Source organism: Nycticebus coucang, chromosome 10 (genome assembly GCF_027406575.1).
Source record: "Nycticebus coucang isolate mNycCou1 chromosome 10, mNycCou1.pri, whole genome shotgun sequence".
In the NCBI taxonomy this organism is placed as follows: Eukaryota; Metazoa; Chordata; class Mammalia; order Primates; family Lorisidae; genus Nycticebus; species Nycticebus coucang.
In genome coordinates this window covers 59,194,362-59,216,988 of record NC_069789.1, presented here as the reverse complement: position 1 = coordinate 59,216,988, position 22,627 = coordinate 59,194,362, and the positions used below count along the sequence as shown (strand labels likewise).

The window sequence follows — 22,627 nt, the reverse complement described above, 5'->3', positions numbered from 1 at the left end:
GGTTGCGACCCACAGGTTGAGAACCGCCGTTTTAATCCCTCTTTCCCTCACTTGCTCTCTTTCTTTGTCTTTCTCACACTCAGAGGTTTAGAGATTTGTGGGGGGCTTCTTTGGGTCTGTCCCAGAGGAGATCACAATGTCTTCAAAACTCCAAGTGGCCCACATGCATACCCAAGCCCCTTGGGAGCGCGTGTCCTTTCCATACAGATCACACCTAGCACGGGCCTGGAAAATAGTGTGTCCTTCTGATGTGCATCCTACCCTGTGCAGGAACCTCATCCCCTCCCAACCCTGTTTCTTAGAGGAGGCTCTGGACCTGTCTTACGCTCACCCTGCTTTTCTGATGGGACTTTTCTCAGAGACTAGCCCTGGGGCCTATAGGGACCAGAGCACCCATATCTCCTTTGCTACCATCCTAGGGATTGGCTTCTGGGCGTTCAGGCTTAAAAATGCTAAATATACCAAATAACACAGCCCAGAGCCTCTCCATGCCAGGGCTTTGTCTCCCTGTCAACAGCTCAAAAGATTAAACATCTTCTTAAATTACATTTCATCATTTTTATGGAGCTGTCATCTAAGAATATATCTAAATTCTCTTGAACCTATTTATATTTTTGGCCTTTCTTAACTTCCTGAGGGTAATGGATTCTAGAAGTACTAACCTGTTGTGTAAAGTACTTCCTGATTTTATTTGTCCTAAATATGCCCCTATTAGGTTTTCCCTGGGGAAGGAACTGCATTGCCATAATAGTTTAGGTTCGGTAAGGATGTTTATCCCTGACCAGTTCTCACCTTTTGTGATTTCATAAACTCTGATTGTATTGCCTCTGGGCCCAAGCCTTTGTCTCTCCAGAGAGAGTGGTCTTAATTCTTTTAGCCTTTCCTCATATAGACTCTCCTCTGTGCCCTGATCATTTTAGCTGCCCTTGTCCAGACTGTTTGCTACTGTCAGATCTCTTTTGAAATTCAGCCACCAGAGCTGCACAGGCTATTCTGGGAGCAAACACGTTTTAGCTTGAGTGAGGGTGTTGTCCCATAATTCAGTACAATGCATTGGCCTTTGGGGGATGGTGGCAGCACACAAGGCCAGTATGTCCTTCCTGTAGGAGTGACTCTCCCACCAGTCAAAACAGAATGTTTTATCCATGGTCTATATGCTTATTTACCCCTCTAGAAGGCGCACAGATCCCTCATTCTCTAAGGAGAGCCTAGATTCTCCCAAGTGCAGTTTCTCTCCACTTGGCCACCTGGCACCTCATTTGCAGTCTTCTTGCCCACTCACACAGCTTTGTGAGCTGCTTCTGAAGTTTATACCTATCCTTGTTACCCTTCACTACCTAGAGGAGCAGAGTTACTTGGATACTTGAAAATTTACTATGCTTTTCCTTTTAGATCCTTTCTAAAAATGTTGTATTCCCAATACTGGCAAAGACTGTCCTTATTGGAACTCTATGGTTAATGTTTTCCACCTAGAAATGGGCCTTTCTCCTTTTTTGGTTTTTTGTCTCTAAATGCATTCAGCTTTTGAGGATAGCAATCATTCCATAAGTAGTAACAGGGCCACCTCTCTCTTGCTTCCCAACCTTTCTTATTTTCCTGACCTAGTCATTTAACGTAGCTATTGGGAGAAGTAGTATCAGACTCAATACAGAATACTTCATTAAAAGTGGTTAAAAATATCTAGTGGCAGTTTTGAAAAATTCCCTGTTTCTGGCATTCTTCACTACTCCTAATCTTCTGGGAGAAAACCTCTGTGTACCACACAACCCAGAGACCAGCAAGATCCATGACTGAGCAGTTTTCCTAATTTTTTATTTTTAGTAGCTTTTTGGTACTAATTTAAGTTTTTGATGTGGAACTTTACCAGATATATTTATTTAATTGAAATTTAAGTTCTGGTTATCCATATACTTATTTGCCCCTTCGGAAAGGAAGTCAGATGTGATTTTCCCTTTATAGACCTTTTTTTTTTTCTATAGGTAAAGCCTATTCATCTGTGTGTTTTCTGGTCCTCCTTTTAAAAAAATTACATTTTCCTGGTTTGCTCCATAGGACAGAATTCTAAGGCTTACAGTTTCATTTCTGAGGTGTGCTTGAAGGAGTAATATCAGGAAGGTGTGTGAAGGCCTCTAATGGGCTAAATGCACTGAAACTCCCATCTCTGCCTTTGGGCCCTAGGAAACAGGTGAAAGATGGCATAGAGGTCATTAACTATAGCCCTTCCCACCTTTCCTTTTCTCGCATTATGGACTCCAGGCACGCCAAGTGATGGAGAGGGAGTTCAATAACCTGTTGGCCTTGGGCACAGACCGGAGGCTAGATGATGTGAGTATTTGGCCATGAATTGGGGGCCTTGGGGATTTGTCCATTGCTGGTTTGTTGAAGTTCAAGAGTTCTGCTCTCCCTGAGCAGGTAGTTGGTGGGCTGGACTAAGGGAGGAGACCCAGAGACCCAGAGGTGATGGGATGATGTCAGGGGTTTGGGGAGGCAGGCCAGGCCTAGCAGGACTTGTCTTGGGTAGCAATAGGATGCGGAGAAGTCTCTATGAAGCTATTTCCTTGTATAAAAGCTATGTTATGCTTCCAGGATTTCCACCTCTGTGCCAGCACTCTTAACCACGAAGGATCAAAGCTCTCCTCCAAAGGCCGTATCTTTGGGATCATACCTTTTTCTCTATCTCTCAGGCCCCGTATCTTCAGTGCCATGAGCCTGCTCAGTAGACTCCACGTGATCCTGTAGTAGTGTGGTTGTTTGGAGGTGGATACCCTGCTAAGGTTGTTAAAAGGCAGGTTTGCTCTCTCATTCCTCAGTGTAGTCTGACAGCGCTACACACTGGCTCAGGCTTTTGTCATTCCAGCTTTCTGTCTAGTTTCACTCTTGGGTCCACCTTCACGCCAAGTTAAAGTTTTCCTCTCTCAGCCTCCTGGTTACTGAAGGAACAGTCCCAAGTGCTTGATTTCATAACCCCTTCCCGTTGTGTTTAGGAAAGACTCTGACATCTTGAGCCATATGCTCCCCTTAGAGATGCCTCCCTACTCACCTGTTTCCTGAGGACATAGCCCCCACCCCTCGGCCCCTGCCTCCTCCTCCCTGCTTCCTCCCTATTCACTTTCCTGTCACCAACCTTGCCTCCCCTTGCCTGTCAGGTCTGCCTTAGCTGATTTGGGTTCAAGCAAGTTAAAAAAGAGCCCAGAGGATGTTTATTTTTAGCTGCTCCATCTTCAATCAGATCATAGTTTCTTAGTTGGGTTTAACAGGGCTCAACCTCACCTTTTTTCATTTTTTTATTTTATTTTTTTTAGAGACAGTCTCACTTTATCGCCCTTGGTAGATTGCCATGGCATCACAGCTCACAGCAACCTCCAACTCCTGAGCTTAGGCAATTCTCTTGCCTCAGCCTCCCAAGTAGCTGGGACTACAGGTGCCCTCCACAATGCCTGGCTATTATTTTGTTGCTGTTTGGCCGGGGCCGGGTTCGAACCTGCCACCCTTGGTACATGGGGCTGGTGCCCTACCCACTGAACCACAGGTGCTGCCCTCAACCTCACCTTTGTGCAGAATTATCGCTCTGTCTCATTGGGCAGGGCTTTCTCAGGAATGTACAGCATTTGGAAAAAAATCTCATTCTGTGACACACACACACACACACATATAACTATATATGTAGTTTTTACAGTCTGAATTAAACTGCCAGACCCCCCAGCTATCTCCTCACTCTGAGGAATATTAATTTTCCCAGTGTTTATGTGATATTGACCCTCCCATTTATTCCCCACATACCTAAGATCTTAGTTTTCTTTGTTGCTGCCTGGAAAACTCACACACACACACACAGACGTATATACGTACACATATATACACATGCACACACATATATATATACTTCAGTGCTTTCTAATTTAGAAAACAACTTGTAGCTGAGTGCAGTAGCTTGCATTTGTAGTCATAGCTACTCAAGAGGTTGAGGCAAAAAATTGCTTGAGGTCAGGAGTTCAAGATTAGAGTAGGCGATATAGTGAGACCCTGCCTCTAAAACAAACCACCCAACCAAAAATAAAAATCCCTAACCAAAGCATTGTTTAGTCCTTTCTCATTCTTATAAAAATATCCTTTGAATATGTGCTCTGTGCCAGGCATTGGGCTAGGCATGATGGTTTAATGGTGACAGATGTCTCACTTTATAACAATAATCGCTATATGAGAGGTTATCATCTCCATATTACAGATGAGGAAATCAAAGCTCAGAGAGGTGACTTTTCATGGTTTCTGCCTGATGGGAGCATAGAATTTGAAAGCAAGGGGTAAAGGGAGAGAAAGCGGTAGAGGTAGAAAGGGAGGAAGAAGGGGAGAGGATTACAGTTATGAGTTGCTTAATGGTAGGGATATGTTTTATTAGGGGATTCTGTCCTTGTGCGAACAGCATAGTTTGATTACACAGACCTGTATGGTACAGCCTCTTGCTCTAAGACTATAAACCCATGCAGCATGTTACTGTACCATAGGCAGTTAGAACAGAATGATATTTGTGCATCTAAACATATCGAAACATAAAAAAGATACGGTAAAACCTTTTTTTATTTATGGTATTGTAACCTTACGGGAAAACTGTTGTATATGTAATTCACTGTTGACTGAAATGTTATGCAGTGCATGACTATTAATGAAAGACTCTCATGCATGTAAAAATGCTATAACACAGAGGTACATGGTGCTAAGAACTGCTCTGAGCATTTGGCCTACTCAGGGGATAGACAAACTGAAAGGGGCTGGCCCTGGGATGACGGTTGGTTGAGGCAAGAACAGGTGGGTTAATGTCCCTTGTTCCTGCTTATCCACTCTGCCTGCGTCAGTTCTGAGAACACAGGGATGGAGGGGAATTGGGCAGGGCTACAAAGCAGGGGGGTACACAGGGGCTTTGAAGGGGATTGGAGAAGAAGACCTGTGCAGAGGGGCATCTCATAGGGCTCCTGGGTGCTCTTTGGCAGAGAGTGTTATTTTGGAGACTTGGCTGGCATGGGTGTTGGGGCAGATGGTAGAGGGCTGCCTGTCATGTCCTCTGGGGGAGCTGTCTCTGCTTGGTCATCTGCCCAATCCAGGGAGTCATGGGGGCTCTTAGCTGATATCATTAGGGTTAGACAGCCTGAGAAACAGGGCAGATGTTATTCCCATTTTACAGATGAGGAAACTGAAGTTCAGCGAGGTCACTCACTATGCCCAGGGCTATATATCTAGTCAGATGGCAGAGTCAGGATTGGAAGCCATGTGTCCTGACTCCTGACACAGTGCTCTTCCAGCATACCTACACCACAGCCATACAGAGGCCCCAGGATCACCGGAGTGTATGTGTGTGGAGGGAGGGGGGGCTGGCTGGTGACTGCCCAAGGGATGAGGCTGAGAAAAGGAAAACCTTGAAAGGTCACTGGGCATCCCAAACCCAGTATGAAAAGATTGGAGAGGACAGGGAAGCAGTGTCTAACTGCAGGATGACAGATCCTTCTAGTTCCATTGTCCTTCCCCAATACCCTCCACCCCGCCACCCAGAGACAGGGAATTTCAGGTTCCCTGATTCATTCCACAGATGGGAAAACTAAGGGCTAGAAAGAAGTGACCTTGCCCTCCTCTCTCCAAAGGGGTGGGTGGGGTACCCCAGAACCAGCCATGACTGCCCGCCCCTAGGCAGGCAGTGAGAGTGGCAATTTCAGCATGCCCGTCTGCTCTCTGCGTGTCCCCCACGGTGCAGGGGGATGACAAGGTGTTCCGCCGCGCGCCCTCCTGGAGGAAACGCTTCCGGCCGCGGGAGCCCCATGGCAGCGGGGTGCTCAGCGCCTCTGCGGAGACCCTCCCGGCCGGCTTCCGCGTGTCCACCCTCGGGCCCCTGCAGCCCCCACAGGCCCCGCCAAAGAAGATCATGCCAGAAGGTGAGTGACAGGCTGGCAGGGCGTGGCCGAGGCCCGGCCACTGCGAGGGCTCCTGTCCTGGCATCCGGGCCGGCCAGGCGGAGAGGCGTGAGGCCGAGGCTGGCGGCCCCCGCTCCCTCCCCGGGGCTGACGCTGCACTAACGGCTGCCGGGACGCGCGCGGGTGAGTGGGCCGCACTAACCCGCCGCTCTGTGTGTTCTCCCGCGGCTGCCGACTCCTCCCAGCGGGGACGGCGGGGGCGCAGAGACTGGAGACCTCCACGGTTCGGACCTACTCCTGCTGACCCCCCACCCTCCCGCCCCGGGTCTGACGGGGGTGTGCCCGTGGCTCGGGGTAAGTGGGCCAGGCCGCGGGACGCGGGCGCTCTGCTGCTGGCCTCCGGCCCCGTGCACCTGCCTCTGGCCGCCGGCCTGGCCCTGCCGCTCCAGCCCCCCTTGCCAGCGCTGCCCCGCTTGCTCCTTCCTGCTTGTCTGGCCCATGCTTTGCGCTTGTTGTCTGCCACCCTCTGCAGATACGCTGCGACCCACTTACGGCAATGCCTCTCTCTCTCTTTCTTCTCTCTTAGCTCACTCCCACTATCTCTATGGACACATGCTCTCTGCCTTCCGGGACTAGTCCCAGGGACCGGCTTCCTCCTTCTGGGTTTCACTGCCTTGGCTGGCCCTAACCCCTCCTGCTCGTTCCTCATCTTCCCATGCCTCCTAGTCTCCTCCGTGACTTTCCAGTTGCCCCGGATCTCAGAATATACTTGTCAACGCCCTCAGCACCCCACTACCCCGAGTCCCACAGTATTTCCATTGTAAGTCCCTGGTAGATGTGGCTGGGTCTCCTGGTGTTGTGGCCATACCCAGGTTGTCCATGCTTGGGATTCTAGGGGAGGGGAGAAAGGCAACCCAAGGTGTGTGTGATTCCACCCTCCCTCTTCTGGACTGAGCCTGTCTGGGCTGCACCTGCCACCGGGACAAGGATCCTGGGCCAAGGGCTGGGATGGCCCTTCCAAGAAAGGGTCACTTCAGACTCTGCCCTGCCTGGGCTATTCCGCCTAGGCTCCCTGTCCGTGGCTGGCTGTGCCAGGTGGTGACTGCTGGCTGACTGCTGGTTTTGGCCCCCCCTACTACCACCCCTCCCCCAACCCATCACTACAACTGCAGTTAATGCCTCCAGGACCTGCTTTGGGGGTTGATGGAGGCTGCAAAAGGCCTTCTTCTCTCTCAGGGTGGTAGGGCTGGAAGGAAGAAGACTGAGGTAGAAATTCCAGGGCCTGGCTTAAGGTGAATCCCAAATGTGAGTTTGGGAAGAATCAGAGAGAAAGGGAGCCCTGAGTTTCGGGTCAAGATGAGGGTGGAGAGGCCCTCAGCACCCCTGCCCTTCCCCTATTTAGGAAGGCCAGCCAAAGGGAGAGCCAATGGCCTCTGGTAGCCTTAAGCCCAATGGGCAATTGGAAAGTGTCCTGCTAGGCTGGGAGTAGAGGAGGTTATGTGGCTTGGGGCTGTGAGGTGGACAGATCTAACCATGCACTACTAACTCTGCTCCTAACATCCCTTCCCTCCCCCCCCCCCCCCCCCGCCTCATTGCTTTAGTGATCTCTGCCCTATAACAATGAACTGGATATGAGGATTGAATATACATTGATCCTAAAATCAGGTTTGGGGAAAAAGGCAGATTGAGGCTTCCTTTCTGACTTCCCAGGAAGAAAATAAAGCTTTTCCTCCAGTGAATCATGTCCCTGGTCCAGGAAATCCAATGCTAATGAAGGCAGTCACTCTCTTGCTTGTCCCCAAATCACCAAACTCTTGTTCAGGGCTCTTTAGGGGTACAACTTGGGTTCTGAGCTGGGGCTGGGCTAGTAGGTGGGATAATGGTCCAGAGCACCCCATCTGGAGGGGTGACGGGGCTTGGGGCAATGCCAGGGCTTTCCGCCTTTTGCCACTTCTCAGTAGAGGAGAGGTTCTCCAGTGGTGTGTCAGGGTGGGTGCTCCCTAGGCTTGGGCAAGGCAACCACCTACCCTTGCTCTCCCTCACTCTTCCCTGGCCTCCCTGCCCACCAGGCTTCTGGGTCTGGAGGTGGAGGAGTTATTGAGTAGAAAACGATGGGGGCAGGAAGAACCCCCATCCTTGGGTAATGGATGCTAAGATTATGGAGAAACCCCACATTCCTAAGATTGGTGGAGTTGAGCACTATGAGGCCATCTAACTCCTTCAGATCAGTGGCCTAGCTGTGTGGGAGATTGAGCCCTAGCCTCTCCTCTCTATGGCATAACTCCATCATGGTTGACCACGTCATAAGGCAGCTGCTGGGGGGAGCCCAAACATTTAGGTCACCATGGGAAGTATTGCAGCGAGGTGATAGGGAAAAGAAATCCGTGCATCCAGTGATGGTGTCTTAGCATAGCTCTTGCCTCGTAGTCCAATATATTTTTTTCCTTTGGAGAGTCACCAGTGACCTAAGCCTTCCTCACCAGCCTCCTGTGTCTCATCAGGTCCCTTATCAGTACTGTATTGGCCCAGTGCACCAGGAGTGGGTGTATGGGTGTGTGTGGATGTAAGTGTGGGTGTGTACACACCAATAAATAACCCGGTTTTAAGACAACATACAAATGGTCTGGTCTTTTTTTTTTTTTAAACAACTTGGAGCTGACCTGACATTTCCAGTTTTTTTCACAGTCATAAAGCCTGCTGTACTTTGGGAAGGAAATATCGCAGTTAGAAACCTTACATTTATTAATCATCTGCTTACTTACGTAACCTCAGGATTGCTACAGAGGTTAATGTTTGGGTTGCTTGTGCTGAGGGTGTAGAGGTAAAGATGAAGGAGGGGGCGCCTGACGCAGCATGATTGATTTCCTCTTTCCTTTCTGCTTATCTGGCCAGCTGTGTCCCTTTCACACTGTTCCCAGAGTTGCTTCCCCTGAATGCCCTTTGGTCACATCACTCCACTGGTCACATTTTCAGCAGCTCTCCACCAGGCCCCGATCAGAGGTCCAACTCCTCCTCATTGTTTCATAAGAAGCTGTTTATCACTGAGCTCCTTCACCCTCTCCTTCTCCTACCAGTGAGTGTCCAGCATACTTGACTCAGAAACCTGGTGCCTACCCAGCCCCTTCCCCAGGAGACAGCATAACCTTTACAGCTCTGAGCCTCCAAGATCCATTTCAGGCATCACCAGGGAGACATTACCTGCCCCTCCCCAGCAGATTAGGTAACCAGCAATCCTTTGCTTTCCGAGCACTCTGTGCACACTGCAAATGCTGTGCAGTGATTGTCTCTGTGTCTGTCTCACAGTGGGCTGTGAGGAAGTTCCTTTACGTTGGTCTTGTTGGCCTCTGCATCCCTTGGTGGACATATCTGAATGAAAGAATGAAGCAACCTTCTCTCTGAGGGTTGTTAACAAGGATTAACATTACTAAGAGCTGAAAATTAACCGAGTGCTATTGTGTGATAGACACTGGGCTGAGCATACTAAATGTATGGACTCATTTAATCCGCATGACCCTGCAATGTATGCTCAGTATTTTATAGAATAAGAAACTTTAAGATTACACAGCTGGTAAGAGGCAAATGTGGGTCTCACACCTAGACCTTCCTGACTCAGTACCTGTCCATCACTATAGTATGGAGGTTAAAACTCCTCACCTAGCTCCAGAAGCGCATAACAAATGTTGCTTGCTTCTCTTTTAAGTGCACTTAAGTTCCCCATACCTCAACGAGCCTTCCTCGGCGACCCAGCTCCCTTCCCCTATGCCTTTGTGCCACTTGGTCCTTGGCAGCTGAGAATCTTCATGGAATTGTGTCTCCTGTTTCTTCTACTCACTTCCATGGTGGGTTCCTATTCATGCAGCAGGCATCCTGTATCTTCTCCGAGGCTGGAAACCCCTCAAACACTGATGGAGCAAGGATGGCAGAGCCCATCCCCACAGGTGACAGTAGGGGATCCAGACAAGGCAACCCGCACATAACCAGAAAGGGCAAACAGAAGCGATGGAAGGTGCTGGCCAAGACCTGGAAGTCTCTGGGGGTTCCTCCCTCTCCACAATCATAAGTAGAATTCATGAGCCTTGGTGACCAGCTGGCTGTAGGAATCAGATCTTCACTGAAGGGATCCAGGAAAATTATAACTTCCCTGTGTTGCTATTCACTGGGATGGGGGAGGTAGAAGGAACAGGCTTGTGGGGAATTGTGAGTTTGATTTTGGAAATGCTGAGCTTTAGGTAAGATCCCCAACACATCTCTATCAGCATTTGTAGAAAACAAAGATGCTTCTAGGTTTCTTTATCAGAACCTATTCCTTTGCCCCATCTGGAAATGCTGCAAGCAGTGGGAGGCAGGGAGTCTGGATCCAGGTGGGCGCCTATGGCTGATGGGGGCCAGGGTGGAGCACAGGTATGATCACAGAGGCTGTGATGGGGTTCCACTGAGGCCTGGGTTGTGCTTCGTCAGCCAGGACCCCAGCTCAGCCTGGAGCTGAGCTGAACCTTTGGGCTTCTCTGCCCCAACATGGAGCCCAGAAACCAAGAATTTAGAAAAGTTCAAGGGACCTGACGTGTTGGGGGTGGTGTTTTATCTGTGATACAGATGCCTGAGTTGAGGGGGCTCTTCCCTGCTCCCTGCCTCCTGCTCCACTTAATCCAACCACCTACTTACTACACCTGCAGCACTTAAGAAGGTTTCTAGTCTGCCAAATGAATTACTTTGAGAGGTTAGATACTTAAGAATGTTCAGTGGAGTATTGGAGTGTGACGACGAATAATACTTTAAGCATTCTTTGATTCACACTAATTATCCAGACACTCTAAGAGAAGTTCCTGTTTACACACTCACAATTGATATGTCAACTTTAAGAAATTTTTATCTTTCTATTCTAGCAGATTCCCTGAAGTCCATTATTAGGTAACATTTGATTAACCCAGCTTGATTTAGTGTAAGTACTTTCACTAAAGAATGAATTTAAGCTCATTTCCCTAAAGAACTCCAACTCATTATTCATTAATTGGAGTCTTATCTGCAATCCTATTGTGAAGATTAAGCATTTGCTAATTTAAGAAAGACCCTGTGCTTTGATGGTAGTTGTTTATTCTGTAAAAATAATGACTGAGGCTGGGCTTCTGCTTGGAAGTTTGCCACTCGAACCTGTGGAATTCTAGAAAATTGTTTCTCCCTTAAGAATTAAAGACTGAGAAAGTAAGCACATAGTGACTAAACCTGACCGTGACAGGGATCTGTTGTCTCTAGAAGCAATTGCTGAGGACTGTTCTTCCTTCCCAGAGTATGAATCTAAGCCTCAATTCCTAATGGACAGGATGACTGAAGAAGTAAAGATTAAATATACCTAGCAACCTCAGAGCCCATGAGCTCTTTAGAAGAGTTCAGTGGCTTTCCTGGCCAGTTTGAGCCCCCAGTAAAAAAGGGGGCAAAGGAGAGGCAGGTCACAGCTGAAGGCAGCAGGGTCTGTCCATCCCAGGAGCTTGGGAAGTGCTAGGGCAGAGGAAATGAGCCTCAAGGGAGAAGATCCCTCTTGAATGTGTAGTTAGTATTTCTGGTGGGTAATAAGGGAGTGAATATAGATAAGAGTTTAGAATCAAAGCATTGTATCCAGCCTTGTTGCTTTCCTCATTCCCAAGGGCAGCAATTCAGGGCTCAGTGTCATGGAAATGACCTAGGTTCTCCTCTCCAGTCCCTCTAAGAGGAAATTAAATTCAGTGACACAAACTCAAAAAGAGGAAAATCCTGCAATGGGAGGGGATCAGGCCAATTTACAATTCCCAGTAAGTCTAGCCCATATTGGTGGTTTGAGAGGAAACCCTCTCTTCTGCACTCTACCTGAAATCTGTGGGCCAGGTGAGGCTTCCTTATTTTTTTCTTGGAAGAATTTCTGGAGAAACTCGGGGGACAGAGTGTTAACCATTCCCCCCTTTCCACAGTAGGGTCAGGAGAGTAAGTGTGGGGGAGATGGGCCAACTGAGCCCAGAGCAAGTGCAAGACAGTTACCAGAGCCTCTTTGGAAACATTTTTTTTTTTTTTTTGGAAACATTGGGTTAAATCTCTTGTCAAGGGCTCCACAGAATTGAATGGGGGCTGGGATGTACCATGCTCTGAATCCCCCGACTTCTGTCATGATTCTGAAACTTATAATTTGCAAGACATCAGACAAACTTGGGCCAAAGCTGTTGGAATTAATAAAGTTTTTAGTAGATGTTCATGGTCTATTCAAATTCTAGCTCCTCTTAGTTCCTCAGTCAAACTTTATGTAATCTCAATGCAAAATCTTTGTTCTCAATTCCCCACCCACCTTCTCCCCTCAGGAATCCAGTCTTTGAAAAACTGCATCCCAAGTGAAGAGAACTCCCGCTTCCCTTTGATTGTTTTTGTGAACGTGTCCCACCCACCCTCCACCACCACCATTCCCTTCATGCTCTGAGCAGATCCACTTCTGCCTGGAGGGAATGGAAGGGGATGATGAGGGGACATGCTATTTGGCCTGCAAGGTAGTGACAGCATCTGACCCCACAGCCTCTGGTTTAATCACCTTCTACTTTCTGCAGGGCTCCTGGTAATGTCCCAGGGGAAAGGCAGGGAATCAGGGAGGGCTGGCTTTGGGCTGAGCCCTGGGTATGTGAGCATGCTCAGTTAACTGGAAGCCAGTGGACCTATTGGCATGTGAGACAGAGTGCAGCAGCTGGGGAACAATGTCCCCCGAGTCCCACAAGGATTTCTCTGGGACCTGGTCTTCACCCAGCCTATGGACTAGACCTGCCTGACTTCCAAGGTAGTGGTAAAAAGAGCCTGGTCCCCACTGCCTCGTGACCACCAACAAGATGGTTTGTGCAGTGCTTTGGAGCCCACCCTTTCCAGTCCTTGGAAGCCTTGTCTCTAGGATGTGTCCGGACTGCTGAGTGGGACGGAGAAAGCGCTCCACTCCTCTCCTTCTATATCAGCACGGGCGCTCTTCTAGCAACCAGTCTTTATTCATTTTTTAAAAAAGGAAATCCAAATAAGTTAGCAAAAAAAAAAAATACAAAACAATGGCAAAACCACACAATGCTTAGTTAACAAAAGAAATCACCCCAAGAACCCCATCCCCTCTTCCCTGCCTGTCCCCAGCAACTTCAGCACAGGAGACCTTGGTCAGATGGCAGCTTTACAAACAACACACAAAACAAAACAAAACATAAAACCACTGGAAGGTTCCCAATATTCACTGCAAAAGCTTGGCCCCCCAAGGACTTGGGAACAGAAGATTGTTCCTCTTCCTTTCTTCTCAATTCAGGGCAGGCCCAGCCCAGCCACTGGCATCAGGAAGAGACCAGAACAGGAGACAGACAAAGCTTGTCCAGGTCAGGACACTGTCTTTGTCTCTTAAACTGTTTCACTTGGGGGGTGGAATCACAGGCTGCATTATGATAAAAAGGAAGCTCCTGAGTTTGCCCCCTGAGGAGGAGGCATACACAAAGGGGGCACTGTGGTCCCCTGCTTTATCTCCCTGGAAAGGGGGTGCCCTCTACTCTAAAGAGTCAGCTACATTAGGGCATCCATTCCCTTGCTGGGTGGTGGGTTAACCTTATATGGATGAGGATGTGGATAGTCTGGCCTATGGCAGCCCAGGGCTGACCTCTGGGTCCCAGCCCAGCCTAGCTTAGGAGGCCCCTGCTGTAGAGGCAGTGACATCTGTGCCCAGCTTGGGGGGCTTGCATGGGTGCCCAGGCTGGCAGACAATCTCAATTGGGCATGGTTTCATCTGGGAAGGCCACAGCCACATCCTCTACTGTGATGCTGTCCACGATGGAGGTGAGGGAGTGCAGGTTGTGGGCATCTGTAGGGTCAGATGCGAGCAGATGATCTGTAAGGAGAAGGTGGAGGGTGTTACCTGCATGAAGAAGGGGGTCTTGAGGCCCAGAATGGAGGATAAGGCCCATAGGTGACACAGATTTCACAGGCTAGATGGATGAACAAAACAGGAATCCTGCCTTTCCTAATGTTGGGTGTGTGTGCACATGTGCACACTCTTGTCTAGCAGGGTTAGGATTTAGAAGCAACTACTCTGAGGTGGAGCCAGGATGGTGTATCCTCAGAGACTGGAACTGCCCTTTGCTGGGCCCAGTTTTGCAGCACTGACTCAGCAATTCCCAGGGACCCCTGGGGCAGGGACTTTCTCCTCTCTGCGAGAAGGTCAGCCACCAAGCACCAACTGGGAGCTTCAGGAGTCTGCTGTTACTCCTTAGCAGGTTAAGACTACAGGGAGGTGCAGGGCCTCCTGGCCCAGTAGGTCCCTGGAGAAGCCAAGGGAAGAGGACTGGAGCAAGGAGCAAGGTAAGAGGGAGAACCCAGCCCAGGGTGGGGCTAAGGGATTTGAGACAAGGTTCCCTTGGGTCAGGCCTTACTTACCCCCTGGGTTGGTACCAAACTCCAGTGCGCTGCCCCACTCTGGACTGCAGGAGGCGCTATGGGAACTGCATTCACCAGGCACCTGCAAGATAGTAGTGTAAAAGGCCAAGGTCAGGCCACAGACATTCTTTGATGTGTCTCTGCTTAGTCTAAGTAGGCAAAAGCACTTGTGATGGGGTTGGAAGGTGGCTAGAGGATGTGGCCCTCCAGTCCAGGCCATCCCCAATCCCTGAATCTTCACAACCAACTCTTTTCACACTGCAAAGACCTTTTTTTCAGGCCTTTCTGGCTATCATGCCAGGTGGTGATTCTGCCTTCATAGGACAGTAGCTTAAAGGGGTCTTCCTGACCCTGGGGATAAGGGTGACGGAGGCAGAATGTCTGGCCCAACTACAGTCACTCCTGTACAGGCTTACTGGGGTTCTAGTGAGGCTGAGTGGGTTTTCTCTCTGCACAGTGACACCCAGGATGGGGGTTGGTGGGCAGCGGTCTTTCCTGGCATACTTGACCTGGCCTTTTGGGCTCTGACTCAAGCACTGGATTAATCCTCACCCTACCCAGACTGACTATGGACTTGCCCCTGGAGCCCTTCTTCAGGCTTATGCCACCCTAACCCCACCCTATCTACCTCATCTTTTCTGGAAAGAACACAGGACATAGGAGGTCAGCAGAACAGCCCTGGTCTAGCAGAGAGAGGGGTCCTTCAGCCCCCTAAGACCCTGGCTGGCACCTGCTTCAATCCACTGACTAGACCCCTCTGTGGGGACTAGAGGCTGTCTAGGGCCTCCCTCCAGCCCCCAGGCCAGGGTCAGGGGGACGGGATGGCCACTTACCCCTGGCTGGGGCCCACCCCCGCCCCGGTAGCGGAGGTCACGCTCCTCCTGGTTGAGGGAGCTGAGCAGGGCCTGCAGGCGTTCGATGTACTGGATGGCGCTGCGCAGTATCTCCACCTTGGGCAGCCGCTGGTTGGGGTTGAGCAGGGTGCTCCTCTTTAGGGCCTCGAAGGCCTCGTTCACCTTCTTGAGCCTGCGCTTCTCCCTCAGCGTGGCCGCCCGCCGCCGGTCCACAGACACAGACTTCCTCTTGCACACCTTACAGGCCCATGGCAGGCACTGGCCCGGGCAGTGCTCAGGGGTCCCCAGCCCCTTGTCCTCCAAGGGCCCTTGGGCCTCAGGGCTCAGGCTGAGCTCAGTCCGCTCATAGCCTGGTGGCTCAAAGCCCTGGAGGTGGACGGGCAGGTAGTTTTCTCCATCATAGAAGCGGGGTTCCTGGTAGAAGTAGGGTGATGTCTCATAAAGCTCCATGGGGTCGGAACAGACTTGTTCCTGCCACCAACCCCCAAGCTCCTGCAGCCCCTCACACCAACTGCTGGGTGCCATTTAAACCCTCCCCGCTGGCATGGAACCAGAGATAAATATAGCCAACGCCACAGAAACCTGAGCCCCCCTCTAAGCTGTTGCTGCACATCAAGACGTTTACAGTGGATTAGATGTGATTCCCCTTCCCTCTCCCCCACGGCCCTCACCCCTCCCAGCCAGCCTGCCCCAGGCCCAGGCCGGCTCCTGTGCACGGGTCGGGAGGCTGTTGGGTGTAATTTGATTAGTTTTCATTTCTCGGCAGCCCCTGTGGGGCAGGGGAGGTGGGGGAGAACACATTCCCCTCTCATCTGCTCCTTTCAATTATTCCTAGCTGGGCGGCCGCCGGCTCCTCCTTGCTAGTCCCAAAGAAGCCAGTGGGTATAAGGGGAGGAGGGCACAAGGAAGGGGTAGGGTTAGGCTGGAAGGGGCCTTAAGAGTCAACTTATCCATCTCCCTGCCTGCTGACAGCACCTTAACCACACTGTACTAGTCAGAGATACTTTTACAGACTGCCATCCCCAAAGACCAAGACTGCTTCAATTTGGGGGCATTCAGAGGTACTCAATGTGTAGGGCTAAGGATTGAGACTCAGAGGGGTAAATGGATTCAACATCTGGATTTTCAAAGCAGCTCTGACATTGTATGTTCTCTTAGGTCTCATATAACTGGGGTAAACCGAGGCAAGAGAAATTTTGGGGATTATTGGTTTTGGGCATAGGTCACAGAAAGTTGTTTTTTTTTTTTTTAATACAGCTGGTTGTGGTCAGAGGATTAGAACTTACAGCCTACACATGTCCACTGTCCCCACTGTGGCAAGGTCAAGCTCTACTAAGCCGTTTCCTCCCTCTCTTACTCTGGACCAGTTTACGTCCTTCTATGTCATCTTCTCAACTGTTTCCTGCCTCATTTGGATATAAGAATTTTTCTGACACCTCACTGTGGATGGGGGCAGGAGAGGAGAAACAGCCCTTCAAATCCAGTTTAAATCTCCCCTCTTCTTGGCCACCTGGATCAGTTGTCCCACCTTCTCCTGCCTGAGCCATCAGTTGAGTACATATCACTCAGGTCTCCAACAGAAGGTGGAAGAGGGCTCTTTAATCTTTGGGCCTCTCAATCCGCCTCTTAGTTGAGGCCTTGGGGTCTGTGAGGACCGATTCCTCGCAATGCGGTGTGCAGGCCCCAAACACCAGTAGTGAACAAGGTTCAGTCACAGGGCTGGGGATTATAGGGAAGCCCAAGACAGGGTCCCTACCCCGACCTTACCCTCTAGGAGACCACAATGGTTACTCTCCCCAACTCTCTATGCCCACTTCTCCTTCCCAGGTGGCCACCGCTTAGCTTCTGCTAGAGTCACAGACAGTCCATCCCATTGATGTGCGGCTTCAGGAGTCCTTCTGGGCTTTGAGTTGCAATCTGTTCCCTTTGGTTCCATTTTTTTCTCTAGGGCCCCATGGACTAAGTCTGATCTCTCCTCCCGTCCCTCCTCCTTTGATAGAAGAAACTGGTAAGTTCAAACCAGTAGCAAAAACAATAAGAGGAAAAGGAACTGTGCTGGGGACTCAGAGAAGACTCCACAGGGAAGTTGAGATCCGCACAGCATTTGAGGGACCAGCTTTCCTTCCTATTACCCACAGCGAAGAGCCAGGCAAATTCTGGCATCCTTTTGGGGTAGGAAATAGAGGTGAGGAGGGGACATAGCTGGACAATAAAACAACACCAAGCATGTTGAGAGGGGACAGTGAGGTCTTAATTTGGCTCTTGGCCTTGCCAGCGTGCTGGGAAGCAGCAGTGTGGAAACTGTGGACTATAAACCTTGCTTTCACCCCAGCCAGCTGGGCTGAAGGAGAGTCTCTATTTCTAACACATCCCCCCTATAAAAAAAAAAGAATAAAGAAAGAAACCATGACTCAGTTTACACTCCTATGAGCCCTGAGAAAAGGAATGATGTTGAAAGTACTATAGAAAGCCGGATACTGTATCTTTAGTATTTTCAGGATCCAGTCTGACTTACCCTTAAACAATAAGTTTTCTTTGTGTAGAATGGAAGCAAACCTGGCTTGTTCTGTGATGGTTTCCAGAATGTTAATATCAAGTTAGTGAGCACACACTGAACGTGAAAGCTAAGTTACAAGATAGGGGAGCATTTTGTTATTTCTGCAATAAGCATGGAGTCTGAGATCAACTGCAAATGAGTGGGTTCCACAGAAGAGTGTTTCAGAAGTTTGTGAGATGGCAGAATATCTGTGGAAGGCTTGCGAAGGGGAGCGCACTGGGCCAGGTCTTAGAGAATAGGCAGGGTTTGGATGAGGAGAGGAGAGGAGAGGAAGGGGGCATTGGGTAGGCCGGTTTGTATAGAGCTCAGGGTTCATGTAAGGGAGTGACTGGAGGCAAGCCTGCAAAGATGGGAGCAGGGAGGGGTTTGGAAGCTGAGGCAGCGAGACCACAAAGAAGAGCATGACAGCCATCCAAGAGTAAGATGATGAAGGCCCCAACAACCCACACAGAGGATGGATTCAACCAGGTGAGTGTGCATGTTTCAGGCTGGCTAAGGATGGAGTGTGTATTTGCCAAGGGGACTGGTTGCTGTATTAAATGAAAGCAAACTCAGCACATGCAATCACCCAATAAATATTAATCTCTTTCCTTGTTTTGTTCTCTTTTTTACTTTGGACCCCCCTCCACTCCTGAAAACCCCATGGTCTCCCCCACAGGCTGTCCTCATCGCCTCCGGGGGATCGCAGCAGCAGGAATGGAGTAGGGAAAACTGGCTCTGCCCAAGTGTGCTTGTCTATTCGTTCTTCCTTTCAGTTAAGAAACACTATTGAGCCCTTGTGCCAGGTTCTGGGGCCACTAATGTGGGTAAGACATGGCCTGTTGGCCTTCAGCATACTGCTAAGTAAGGAAGATGAGTATACAAGTCATCTAACCAAAGTAAGAAGTGTTAGGTGATGAAAGAGTAGGCTAGGAAAGTGCTCATAGAATCCAGAGAAGACATTCCTTCACTCTTCATCTGCTCAATGCCTGTTTACTGAGAACCCTACCCTGTGTCAGCCTCTCTGGGATCAGACTTAGGGCAAGAGCAGTGAATAGACCCTGCTCTTGTCTGCAAGAGGCTCTGTTGGCCATGAGTTTGGCCTGTGTCTGTATGATGTTTGCTTCTAATCAAACATGAGGGCAGAGCTGGGAGTTTAGGGTGCCCTTGTGTGTCTGGGTTTCTGTGAATCCCTGTCTGTGTTGTGTATGTCTGAGTAAGGTGACTTGGGGGCCATTTCAGGGCCCAGCTGTGGGGCACAGACCCTCCCAGGACTGAGATGATAGAGTGACCCAGGTGTCTTTGACCTCACAAAATCCCGATGCAGGGGATTATTCTCTCAACACTGAGATGTGGAGAGGCCTCATCTAGAGGCTGGTTGTTCCTCCCCCTGAACATCCCTCCACCCTTGCAAGCTGCCCTCTGATGGATGGGAACACATTGGTGCCAAGCACAGAACAGCCTTTGTGTTCCACCACCAGTGGTTATCCATCAGCTCTAACCTGACAGCAGGGCGTCCAGCCCTAATCCCCACCCCTGCTGGCTTGGGCACATAGGGCCCCCTGCCCCAACTATTGCCTCCTCCTCCAGCAGCCCTGCTTCCCCCAGAAGAAGCCCTTATACTCCACGGGGGCTCCAGTGCTCCAAGCTCCCCCACCCTGACTGTCTCAACTTGATTCTGTCTATTTGCATGCTGGGTTGATGTCATTTGCATGGTAGCGTCTGGATTTCAAATGCTCAGAAATCCCCTTCACCTGCTCCCTGCTCCTTTCTTCCCCTTCTGCTGCATACCCAGTCACAGCTCCATGGTTTCCAGCATATTCCCCAGTACCAACTGACCTCATAGGTGGGCGGATCTGAGCTGCCAGGATGCTTGGTTAAAATCAAAGCAAGTTTGGCATTCTAAAGTCTCATGTGCTTGGGAATAGAGGAGCAAGAAGAAGAGTCTGGAAAGGTGGGAGCCTTAGACTTTTCCAAAGAGGTCCCACCCTTTGTTTTCCTAGGATGGCTCTCTGGATATTAGTGATGAAGACTAGCTGGGGGGTGGGTGGCAAATAGATATGCATTTCAATAGTACTTTAATGCACATTTAATACAAATACTATTGATTATTTGTAGAGCAATAGCTTTGCAGCAGGGTGAGAACAGATTACGAAATCACAGACTGTCAGAGCTGCAAGGCAGGGTCAGCTGGTCCATCTTCTTCCTTCTACATGTGGCAAAACAGAGGCCCAGAGACGGGAAGTAACTTGGTCAAGGGTAAAAGGATACATGTCAGAAAAGTGAAGGGTGTCTGCTCTTGCTGACCTGAGCTTAAGCATTGGGGCTGAATCCAAGGGCTTCTTCCTCTTCCTCCCTGAGGATAGCAGGTAAGGAAAGGTATATGTAGCAAGTGAGTACATGTTTTCCAGGTGGGTGTTGGGTCACAGGTAGGAAGGCAGTGAGGGGGTTGGAGAGTTCAAAGCAAGGTAACAGAGAGATGAAGGGAAGATCTAGGCGAGGTGGGCTGCAGTTGCCAGGCAGAGGCCTGAGGGATTGAGACAGGAGAAATCTGGAGGCAGAAGACAGTAGGGCTGAGAAGTAAAGAGGAGGGAAGGGCCTCAGTGTCCATCCACAGTCACACATTGTTTCCACAGAGGACCAAGCATCAGATAACCACTGGGAAATCCCATCCCTGCCTGGAATCTGAAGCTCAGAGCCAGGATCATTCTTTAAGAATCTCTGGCTTTGGGGTGTGAGAAGGTGTGGGCCTGAAGGTGGAGCGGGGGTTTGGGTCTGAGAAGAGTGAGTAAGGGTCAAGGGGAGGTGAATGGTGGAGACAATTTTAAAATAACCAGAACAGGGTTCAGCTGAATGTGTGGCAGTGTGGATCTGGGGAGGGGGTGTGTTTCTTATGAGTGTCCCATGTTCCTGTGAGAACAGGGCTTTCAGCTGCCAGATAGGACAAGTATTGCCAGGAAGCTGCGGGGAAGTAGAAGGGACCCTGCATAAGGGGCCAGGGTATGTGACTGATGTGTCTCCTCTCTGGTTCTCAGTTTCCCTATCTGTAAATCAAGATGCTGAACTGAATGATCCAAATGGGCCCTTTTTGAGGAAGTGCTCGTGGAATCAGGTTAGGAAGACTGTTTTGAGGGTTGTTTAAACCAGGTCTAGTCCTAAAGAGTAGAGTAATATGATCAGAGAGGGCAAGTTGCCTAGATCACTTTATATTTTCCCCATATCTACTTGTGTTCCATACCCAACCTCAAACGAGATGGTTCTCTGTACCCATTTTATCCTACCTAGAAGTGCCTGGCATATATTTGTGATACTCACCTCTGGAATCAGCTCACTGGCTGTCCCTCTTCCCTGCTGGCCCCACCACTCTGCCCTCTCTGTGGGTTCAGAAGCCCTACCCCACCCCCTTCCATTCCCTTGGCTGCTTCTATTTCTGCCTCTTTGACAAGTTGTGACATATTTGGGAGCAGCTGCTGCCTGGGTGGAGATGCCTTTGCTTTCCTCCCTCTCTGTCCTCTCCTCCTCAACCCCTTTCCTGACAGCCACCCCTTCCCAAAATGTGCCCTAAGACCCTTCCTGCATTCCCCTCTCTGGATTCAGACATCTCACTTTTCCTAGGTTTTTGCAGGGGTAGCTAAGGCTCTAGTCTTATACAAAGGGAGTCTTTTAGGATAGAAGGTCAGGTGGCCAGGGGTGGAGGGTAGGATCTCTTCTGCCAAGTTTCAAACTATGTGATTTGAGGAAAGTCTCTTCCTTCTGTGGGTTTCATTTTCCTATATTAAAAATGGGGGTGACAAATAATGTCACTTTGCCAACCATGAGTAACTTACCACCTATTAACTATAGAGACCTGGGGAATCTTTTCGTGCTATTGGTCCCAATACTCTTATCTCCTTTGGGGACTTTATTCCCTTGTCCCGTCTGCTGACCTTTTCTATGAGCTCATAGACATGTTGAAGTCTCTCCCATAAAAACAGAAACCCTCCCTTTTCTATGTAGCCCCCTCAGCTATGGCTCTCTCACTAACCTTCCTTTCTTCACCAAATTTCTGGAAAGAAGCATTTACACTTAACTCTTTCCACTTCCTCACTTCTCCTTCACTTGTTTCTCTCTGTGGTTTTCACTTCCCCTGGGTCACTAAAACTGCTCCTTCCAAGCTCACCAGAGACCTTCACCAGGTGCCAACACCAGGAGAAATTTCTCAGTTTTAATCTTACTTGACTGGTCTGTGTCATTTTACAATGTTGACCATGCCTTCCTTGAAACTCTTCTTTTAGCTCCCATGTCTCCTTCATCTCCTGCTTCTTTTCTGATTTTTCTCACCATTATTCCTCTTCTCTCCTTTCTTCCTCTTCCCTCTGCTCTTCTTTCTCTTTGTGTGCTTCACCTCTGCCTACCTTTTAAAAGAGATTTTCTATTTTTAGTCCTCTTTCAGCACTCTCCCTTTGTAATAATATTCTTTCACTTAAGTTCTAGTACCATGTATATAAATGCTTGGCAAATGTTACGTATTGATTACTCCCAAGTCTCTACTCCAGGCTTTATCTCTGAGCTGCTGATCTCATATCCAAGGTTCTGGTAGACCTCTCTACTTACATGTCTTGCAGAATCCTAAATTTAAATATATAAAAATTACATATTTAACATAAATTGTTATACTTTTAGTATAAATTATATATTTATATTTATATAAATATAAATTATATATTTATTAAAAAGTTTGTTGAATACGAAGTTGTAAGAGTAATTATAAATTATATATTTATATATTAATTATATATTATATTAATATATTTATATATAAATTATATATTTATATATAAATGATATATTATATGTATATAATTTATATATAAATATATCTACAATGGAATATATCCACTCTCTCCCCTATTCTAATATTCCCCTTACTGGTAACTAATGGCATCATCCTCTTAGTAATT

The 22,627-nt window shown here is 49.0% G+C and overlaps 2 protein-coding genes across 7 annotated transcripts in view; one reads left to right on the top strand and one right to left on the bottom strand.

Moving 5' to 3' along the window:
* PPFIA4 (PTPRF interacting protein alpha 4) overlaps window positions 1-8,529 on the top strand; it is a 51,649-nt gene extending 43,120 nt beyond the window's left edge. For 4 of the 6 annotated variants that reach the window (XR_008383173.1, XR_008383170.1, XR_008383172.1 and 1 more), the window contains 4 exons: window positions 2,257-2,325; window positions 5,741-5,918; window positions 6,143-6,251; window positions 6,484-8,529. Coding sequence is in view for 2 of the 6 variants with exons in the window: in XM_053606771.1 (XP_053462746.1) it covers window positions 2,257-2,325; window positions 5,741-5,918; window positions 6,484-6,533 (297 nt within the window). In the remaining 4 variants the exon portion in view is untranslated. The remainder of the gene's footprint in view (window positions 1-2,256; window positions 2,326-5,740; window positions 5,919-6,142; window positions 6,252-6,483) is intronic. The other 2 variants (XM_053606771.1, XM_053606770.1) reach the window with 1 other exon arrangement.
* A 4,332-nt stretch (window positions 8,530-12,861) lies between these two features.
* On the bottom strand, window positions 12,862-15,701 carry MYOG (myogenin). Its single transcript, XM_053606757.1, has 3 exons — window positions 15,131-15,701; window positions 14,298-14,379; window positions 12,862-13,752 (listed from the first exon to the last, which is right to left on the bottom strand). The coding sequence occupies exons 1-3, from the start codon at window positions 15,674-15,676 to the stop codon at window positions 13,631-13,633; spliced, it is 750 nt and encodes a 249-aa protein (XP_053462732.1). The 5' UTR covers window positions 15,677-15,701; the 3' UTR covers window positions 12,862-13,630.
* Window positions 15,702-22,627: the final 6,926 nt, after the last annotated feature.